General features: G+C 44.0%; 1 protein-coding gene across 1 annotated transcript; it reads right to left on the reverse strand.

Moving 5' to 3' along the window:
- Positions 1 to 4,630: 4,630 nt before the first annotated feature.
- CDC50B (cell division cycle 50 P4-ATPase accessory subunit B) lies at positions 4,631 to 7,167 on the reverse strand. Its single transcript, XM_060619987.3, has one exon. The coding sequence runs from the start codon at positions 7,047 to 7,049 to the stop codon at positions 5,988 to 5,990; it is 1,062 nt and encodes a 353-aa protein (XP_060475970.1). The 5' UTR covers positions 7,050 to 7,167; the 3' UTR covers positions 4,631 to 5,987.
- Positions 7,168 to 9,316: the final 2,149 nt, after the last annotated feature.

A 9,316-nucleotide genomic window follows, 5' to 3' on the forward strand; every position in this document is an offset into this window, starting at 1 on the left:
AATAGGAAAGACATTGATCCCCTTTGAGTATGAAGTAACTGTCCCTGCTATCAATGGACTAAGGTGACCCATCCGCTATTCATTTCTGCAAATTAGTTTATGGAGGAAGACCTGATTGCACATTTAAGTTATCCAAATGGGAACCCTAAGCGTAGCATGTTCATGCTGTTAAGAATATATGAGCATCCCCAGCACTCCTTACTTGAAATGTTCAAACGTTGAGGGTGTCATTCTCCACATCTCATTTGTTTCCTCACTTATTTCCTATGTATTCAACTGTATGGTAGGAAATAATACGTGCAGTGGTAGTAACGTAATGGAACCACTGGATTCCTAATAATCGTTCAACAAATATTTGAAGACCCACCATGTGCTGGTCACTCAACTTGGCACTGGCAATAGTAGAGATAAATGAGAAAAAAAGTCTCAGCCATCAAAGAGCTAACAGTCTGGATATAGAGATAGATAAGCAAATAAGCAATTTCTATGTAATACAGTAAGCGCTCTGAGAGAGGAATAAGCACAGAGGGAAGTCTAGGTTGGGGACAGGGAGGAGAGGAGGCAAGAGGGACTTGTGGAGGACTTCACAGAGGACGGAGGACCCAGTATAGTCTTGAGGATGAGTGGGGAGATTTGGATGTCATGTGGACAAGCCAGACCAGCATGGGCAAAGACATGAGGGTTTGTTGGGTACAGACCTCTTCAAATCATTCAATATGGCTGGAATTTGGTGGGGCCTTGAAGAAAAGGGGATCAAGATTTAGAATGAGGCCAACTCTGGAGGCCTTGTAGGCCCTGCTAAGGAATTTAGACTTCCTCCTTTCGGCTGTGCATAGACAGGAGAGATTTTGAGCCAAGGGGAACGGGATGAGATTTATGTTTTGGCTAGCTCGTTGTGGCTGGGATGTGGAGAATAAACTGGGACCCAATTAGCAGGCTCCTCCAACTTCCAGATGAGAAATAACAAAGACCTGGGCCAGAGTGGCGACAAAGAGAGACCTGATTGAAAGTGCATTGGGGATATAGAAGCAACAGGATCTGATAACCATTTGGATGTAAAAGGAAGCAGGGAATAGTCAAGGAAGCAGTTCAGATTTTTGGTTTGGGTGGGAGAGAGAGAGTCCTTTCCCACAACCAGGACTGGTTTTGGAAGAATGGGCTTGGCAAAGAGGCCAATGAGTTAGTGCTGACCATGGAATTTACACTACCTGTAAGCCATTTAGGTGTGTTCCATAGGCACTTGGAAATGTGAGTTTGGTGAGAAGGCAGGGTACCATTCATGTATGTGATATTCGATATTGTTATTGAAGTTTTTGAAAGTGAGTGTGCAAGCTAATTTGCCCCTCAAGTAAAATTTGAGAAACACCATAATTCAATTATTTGCAAATTCTGTTAATGTAACGTAAGTCTTAACTCCTAAAGTCTTTTGGGAAAAGAGTAAAACGTATTGTACATTCTATCACTATGAATAGGAATGTTGCCTTTCCCATTTTGGATTCTTTGACACAAATGGGAAATGTCTTTTACCTATTAAAATCAGAGAAAGAATTAAGTCTCCCTTGGAAAATACTCAAGTGGTCCATTTAAATGACTATCACTGCCACATCCAGAAGTTATGCTTTTGAGAACACTACTCACTATTAGAGAGTTCTGGAGAAAAAAAAAAAACACAACTGAGCAAAATAGCAAGGAATATGAGAAAGGAATATATTTCTTCCTCATCACTCCTGATGACTTTCTAAAAGTTTATGCATTTTGATGGGTAAGATTAATGAGACCACATAGTGTTAAGCACCTTGAATTTTAGAACAAAGGCCTTTTAGAAGAACAAAGTATCATTATTAATGACACATCATTTACAGTTTTCATCAGTAATGTAAAGTTTCAGCCACTCTAATGGGAACTTGGTTACGAGCTCAATGTAGAGGGCAAGGCTATTAACAAAGGTTCTTGACAGTAATACCTTTCGCTTCTAAGGAAAAAGATAAATCACACTCAAACTGATCAGAAAGACAAGCTGAGGGGTTCAGAAGGAGGTGAGCCATTGCTTACTGAATTTCTTAAAGGCCTTGTCATCAATGAGCCCACTGGCAAGCTCTGCCCTCTGGGATGGGCTCCTTTGGCTGCCAACCCCCCTCCCTATCTCCTGGACACTTTGCTAGTTCAGAAAAATGTCTCATGCTCTAAACCTCATCTTTCCCTTTTATCCCCCCTCTCTTATCTCTCTGCACCAGCAAAGAGTCTCTGCTGGGTTTCATCACCTCCAAGATTTTTCTCTGTCCTGTGAGTTGCTCAGCCAAGCACATGCCATAAGGAATGCAACATGCTGCAGTGACTTAATCTACATGGTGGCAATCATAATGCCAGGTGGCAAGCCAGTGGGGAAGTGTTTTATTTCTTGAATACATGTTGTTAGTCTTGTCAGGGCAATGATGGGGGGTGGCTATATGCATAAAGTCAATGCTGCCAGCAATTTTTGCAAGTTCTTTACACAGAGTGCTGCTGTCATGTAAGTTCTCTTCAGGAACGTATTTCAGTGAGATTCGTTAAGGCCTTCTTAATGACACTTGAAAAATGACTGTTTGTGGCTCAGTCGGTTAAGCTCCAACTTCAGCTCAGATTATGATCTTGCTGTTCTAGAGTTGGAGCCCTGCATCGGGCTCCGTGCTAACAGCTCAGATCCTGAAGCCTGTTTCGGATTCTGTGTCTCCCTCTCTCTCTGCCCCTCCCTCACTCATGCTCTGTCTCTGTCTCTGTCTCTCTCTGTCTCAAAAATAAGTAAATATTTAAAAATAACTCTGTTTTTGTAGGAGGGGAATTGAGAGAAATTCTTCTGGGGAAAAAAATTGAAGTAAAAAATGTTTAAAAATTTGTCATCTAAAATCAGCTATGTTTTAGCTACAGAGAAAAAAAAAAGCCTGATAAAAATAAAGAGGGAATTTACTATTATTACAGTCAGTGATGACTTATATCCAAGCACATATAAGATAAGGAATTGATTACCTTGCAGTTCTACCAATAGCTCTCTTTGAGAACTTACTCAAGATTGTTGAGATCTTCAATGACAGGAAGAGACAACAGATTTAAAGAGAGGAAGAAAGTGTTGTGGTTATACGTTGTGAAGAGGTGTTGGTTACTAACAGAAGTCCCAGGCTATTATTCTGTCTCTGACTTTTAATGAACACGTAGTCAGTAAATTGTTTAGCTGACTTGATTCTGGAGATACCTGGAGTCTGTCTTGTTATATTATTGTTTTGGGAGTTCCCACCTGCCATCTTTGTTTCTCTTTTGTTTGTGGTTTAATTTACAAGGCAGATCCAAGCACATTTCCAGTCCAGTTGTTGGGGCTCACTCTTTTCTGTCCCATTCCAGAAGACACAGCCCTAGCTAGGGGCATTTACTAGACAACATGAAAATTCAAGCCCAGCTGGAACCCTGAAATACCAAACAAAATGCTACAGCACACAGATCATCACAGGAGAATGTCTCACATTTTTGTTCTGGACATTTTTTGAGGCTTTGGAGTCCAAAATACCCACCCAATAAATAATTGCAATTTAGAATTTGGGTAAAATGCAGAAATGGAGAAGACTACTACAATCACATTCTTTAATAAAATTTCATATTATTTTTTAAATTGACCACATTTTACCAAATTTAAGTAACAGTTGAAGATCATCTAATTCATATTACATGTTGATGTTCATATAAGTTCAAATTCTGTTTTAGGAAGTTAACACTGAAAGACTGAATTTACTCTGAGCCTTATTTTGAAAGATGATTTTCTTGCTGCAATAGAAACCTGCTAATAACACATGAACAAAGTGGTTGGTACTGTTTGTGCCTTTAAGATCATAGTTCAAAAGAATTAAGCAAATGTGATAACAAAGGTAAGACAAACATAACCTTTCTTCTCTTTCAAAAATCCAGAGAGTAGGGCCTGGAACCACATTCATTGATTTAATCAGAACCCCTTAAGTTTTGTGGTCTCATTAAACAATTTAGAGCAATGGACTGAATATTGTTAAAATGATAGCAAAATACACGGTTGCTCTCAACCACATAGTAAGAAAGTAGTAAATTCTCTTACCCAACATAAAGAAAGCTAGGCTAGTAAGCTGCTTGATCAAACATTCATAATAAATAAAAATTATCTTATATACATATAATGATCATATTTTCATAGTCTAAAATCGCAATATGCAATCTGACAATAAAATTGTGTCACATTCTGGGACTGGGAAGCCAACACACTAGAATTGCTAAAATATTTTTTGGTTTATGTAAAATAGTGGGACAGAATATTAAATCACAACTGTTCCAGAAGGTCTGAGACAGAGGCCAGTGAACATGCATGCTGTCCATCCATTATTAATTTTCAAAGAACTAGAATAGAGTATAATAAAATTAATGTAAATAATTCAATACAATTCAATATTCTTTGGCTACTTAAAAAAATACATCAAAGTCTCATAATACCTTACAGGCATGAGCAAAAACAGTAGTAACTGGAAAGTAGCTATAATAGAGAGCAGGCACTGGATGATTTTGACAGAATACCAAATAATTGTTTACTTTCAGGGAATAAACTGATTAAAATGATATCACTAAGGAGTTTTTGTTTTGCCATAAAAAGAAGGTGTTTTTTTTTTTTAAATCTATAGCTTAGAATAACTTTCTATACATTAGGATAATTTTAGAGTAGTCAGACTTTAAAATTATCTTGAAGTTTCAAATAATTCTTAAGATTCTAGATAACATATAGGACTATATTCCTTAGCATTCCTTTAAACCATTACTACAAACAAACATGCTTCACTTGAGAACATAGATTAAAAAGTTTTTTCTTAGACTCCAGGGAGAATATATGCATGAAGGAAAACTTTTTTTCTCTAAGCATAAAAAATAATTTAGATGAGGAAGAGGACCAAGTCAGGAGTCAGGAGACACAGGTATGACTTTAGGGAAATCATTTTCCCTCTAAGACCCCTTCCATCTATCTAAGTTTAAAACATTCACTCCAAGCTGTACAAAGTGACCTGGCATTTTCAAGTTTCTACACAGTACTTGGCAAAGTGTTTTTTGTTTTTTTTTTTTTCACTTTAACCCTCCAATGTTAAATAAATTGATACAAACCCTGTTTTGCAAATCTTTATGCCAGATTTCTAGAGATAACAAGTTATTTTTCACTCATTCCACAACTTATGGAGTGTTTTCCATATTGAAGGCAGGATTGTAGACCAAACTTGCAACATTATGATTGTTACAGCCCCTGGGAACAAATGACTACCTGAAAAGCTGGGCTCACATGACTGCTTCAGGCCCAACCTCAGACACATGAGAAAACAGGGAAACAGCCAGTATTCTACTCGCTCCCTGGTTCAGGGCAGTGATTCCAGAATTTGAGGGAATACAGGAGGGATCTCCAGACAGGCTTGTTAAAATACAGCTTTAGGAGGTGCACTCCTGCGTGTGTCAGCATCTGGGGATAGTGCTTCCTAATCTGTCTACATTTTTCACAAATATATTCTTTCCCACCCCTCCACACTTCTGGAAGTTATTTGAGGGCTTTACTCTCTCCTCCAGCCCCCCTCCCCGCAAGAAAACCACTGTGTTGTAGTGATAAGAGTCAGAGTCAGGAGCCAACGAGTAGCTACGTGACCTTGAATAAGTTATTTAACGTCTCTAGGTCTCAGTCTTCTCATCAGATAGAAGTTGAACAAGGAATCTCCACCGTCGCTTCCATGCTCAGATGCCGAAGACTTTAAGAACCTAACAGGTCAACTTGGGAAATCGTGAAGATGGGGAGAATTTGTTAAGATCGTCTCATTCTGCCATCCAAACACCCCAGCAAGTGGGTATAATTCCTCCCTCTGGTCCCCTCATCACAACAGGAGGAAAAGTGAGGAGAGGTTGGAATTGGGATTGGAATCGAGGGGGAGAAGCCTACGAAGCTTGCCAGAGTTTTGTTTGGCAAGTAGCCGGAATCATTCTTCGTCCTCCTCCTCGTCGTTCTGGTCCTGGTAGCGAATGTAGACCACCAGCATGACAAAGCCCATGAGGATGCACAGGGAGCCCACGACCAGGTAGGCGATGCCCAGGAAGGGATTCTTGCCGCCCATCCACGAGATGTTGCTGAAGACGAGGAGCTTGTGGCCGCCGAAGGCTCGCACCGGGTAGTTATAGGTGATGTTGACGAGGTAGGCGCCGCGCGGCAGCCCGGCCGAGTAGTTGCCCTGGCGGATGCGCGCGTACAGCTTGCGGAACGTGGGCAGCGCCGCCGTGCGCATCCACACCACGAAGTCCTGGTTGATGAAGCCGGTGTTGTTCGGGTCGGGGCTCAGCTCGTATACCGGCCTGTGCCAGTTGGGCGGGGGCGCGGTGCCGTGGAAAGCCAGCGCCAGACTGCCGTTCACCAGCGGCGGGTTGCGGAACTTAACGTGGCAGTCGGTCCACCAGGCGATGCCGGTGCGATCGAGCGGCACCTCGACGTAGGGCTCGCCGGGCCGGCGCTGGTGCCACAGCGAGAAGGTGTCGTTGAAGAGGCTGTTTGCGATGGCGCCGCAGGGCGCGATGGGCAGGCCGGTGGCACTGCGCTGGTAGGGGGCGCACTCGTTGGCCGGGTGGCGCAGCGCGCTGGGCAGCCCGCTCAGCTGCGAGTCGTCGCGGGACACTCCGTAGCGCCGGTTATTTTGGTAGAAATTGGTCAGCTCGTAGTAGAGGTACACGGGGCCCGGGAAGAGCTCGGGCAGCGAGAAGTACCAGGCGCACGAGCAGCGAAGCGGCGGTGCGCGGCCCTGGTCGGCCAGGGCGCACGCAGAGCAGTTGCCGGTGCCCGGGTTGCCCGTGTAGTCGTACTCGAGCTCCTTGATGCCATTGGAGGAGTAGAAGAGGCCCAGGCCCAGGCCGATGAAGGCCAGGCCCGCGCAGAAGAAGAGCGGCAGCGCGATGCTGGCCGACAGCAGCGGCTGCCAGGCGGGGAGGCGCTGCTGCGTGAACGCAGTGTTGTCGGGCTGGTGGGCGCCCGGGGCCGTGGCGCTCCAGGTCATGGCGGCCGCGCCGGGACGGACGCGCGGACGGGCGGAGTGCCGCTAGGAGGTGGCCAGCGGGGGCGCCGCCCCAGCGCGCAGGGCGAGCCCGGGGGCCGCTCCCGGCCGAGGTTTCCGCCGGCTTAGGTGAGGGTGGGGGCCGGCCCCGCCTCCGGCCCCCGCACAGGTGAGTCTCGGTGTTCTTCGTGCGGTGACCCGACCCCTCAGTTCCGCCTGGGCCCAGGTGATCCCGGCCGGTTCCGCCCCTGCCGGTAATCGGCAGCCGCGCGCCCCGCCTCTTCGGAGGTGAGCCGTGCGGGCGTTGGTCTCCACACCTGGCGGGTCCTCGGCTCGGGTTTCCTCTCCATCTGGGTGGGTCCGGCCGCCAGCTCCTCCTCGCCGACGTGAGTGGCGGCCCCAGGCTGCCTCTCGGCGACTCCTACCTGGCTCAGGTACCACCTTCGCTTCCGCCTTCCAGGTGACTAGGCCAGTTTTTCCCCCGAGATCATCGGAGCTGCAGCCTTCAGCACAAAGTCCACTGAGAGATTGCATCGTGGCTCCTTGAGACTTGAAGATTTCAGGTTATCAATCCTCTTTTATCTGAGAAGATGGTGTGTGTGTGTGTGTGTGTGTGTGTGTGTGTGTGTGTGTGTGACTCTAGACCCTCTTGTCTTTGTAGGTTAACGTATGGACCCCCTTTCAGTCAACTTTTAACCACAAATTGGCACGCCGAGAGATTACACTACGGCAAAGCTGTTATTAATTCAATGCCTGCGTTCAAATCCTAGCATTTTTCTTTTCTTTTTTTTTTTAAAGAAGAATGATATTTCGGCCAGGTGCACCAATCTGGCTGCAAAGCTAAGAAAAGTAGAAAGTTCTCTAAAAAAGTGACTCTTAAAAAAGAGAATCAAAGACTACAAGAGGTTCAGTGTCTTTAAATATCTCTAGCTGCTGAAAAAAACACACAAGAATAAAAATGCATCAGACTACCTGTGATTTCCTTTTCTTTTCAGATTATTTGCCTGACTGGAGAAAGGTCTGGCCCCAGGTCCCAAAAGACCTCGCTGCTATCCACAGTCAAGGACTTTGGGAGTGTTTGGCCTAAGGAGGTGAACTACAAGGATTTATTGTAAACAGAACCCAAATTAGCTCTGGAACATTGCTTGGGATTGTGGCTTTTATGTCTAGTTTGATACAGTATACACAAGGGGGTATCTGGCCATTTCAGCTTTGTGCTAAATCCTCCCTAGGTATTGAGGGGTTTCTACCTCTTCTCCGGCTCATAAAATGCAAACAACGTAAATATTTTCTATATTACACTTTTGCACCTAGAATAATATATTGCACTCCGGAGTTGTTCAAAGCCCATTGAAATTTGGAAAGTTAAAATTCTTGCTAAATTAAACAGGAATTTCTTAAAAGCATCTCCTAAGTCGTCAGTCCTGTGGTAAGTACTGTAAAAGACACGAGAGAATTAGACTAAAAAGGACCCTTGACCTCATGGCATTTGCAGTCTGATAGGGGATATATTACTTCAAAGTAAGAAAGAATCAAAATGGCCAATAGATGGCATATAGTCAAGTACCAAATTGTACTTTACAGGAATGATACTAAAATTAAGAAGTAATTATTATTTTTAAATTTTATTTTTTTAAGTTTGTTTATTTTGAGAGAGAGAGTATGCGAGCAGGGAGGGGCAGAGAGAGAGGGAGAGTTATTTTAATAATGAAAAATTCATTATCTTATTGAATGGGATGAATGCAGGTTGGAAGCTTTAGCTGTTGGAGGCTACTGAAGGAACCCTTGATGACTTGAATTCCACATCCCTCATGTCTAATTGTACCCCAAGAGAGGAAATTCCAACATTGGCAACAAGTTCCTATAGTCCGACCTAGTCTCCACTATACCTTTTCTTCAATAAGATAAAAGGACAAATAGTTCTCTGTATCATTAGGGTTGAGTTCAATCTACATTTCTATCATCAAATCATCAGTCATCCAGACAGCACACAAAACTAGGAAAACTAGGAAAAAAGTCAGTCCTCAAAACTTAATCTAGCAGATCTTAAGCCTAACAATTGTCATGCCACTACTCCCCTGAAAGTACGAGACCTCCTGTTGAGCTGAGAGCCTTTCCAGCTGTACCCTCCCTGGATGGAAGGCAACAGCATATTCATTCTGCTAATTAAGGTAACACCAGAGTGTTGCAAAAGCCAAGAGGAGAGTATTTAAAGGCAGGGAATAGTCAACAGGGTGAAACACAGCTGAGGGTTCAAGTGTGATAGGAAA

The sequence above is a fragment of the Panthera onca genome, chromosome B3, assembly GCF_046562875.1.
Source record: "Panthera onca isolate mPanOnc1 chromosome B3, mPanOnc1 haplotype 2, whole genome shotgun sequence".
NCBI lineage: Eukaryota > Metazoa > Chordata > Mammalia > Carnivora > Felidae > Panthera > Panthera onca.

What these genes read in the sequence shown, in the direction of transcription:
- CDC50B (XM_060619987.3), bottom strand. Translation starts at nt 7,049, where the DNA reads ATGACCTGGAGCGCCACGGCCCCGGGCGCCCACCAGCCCGACAACACT.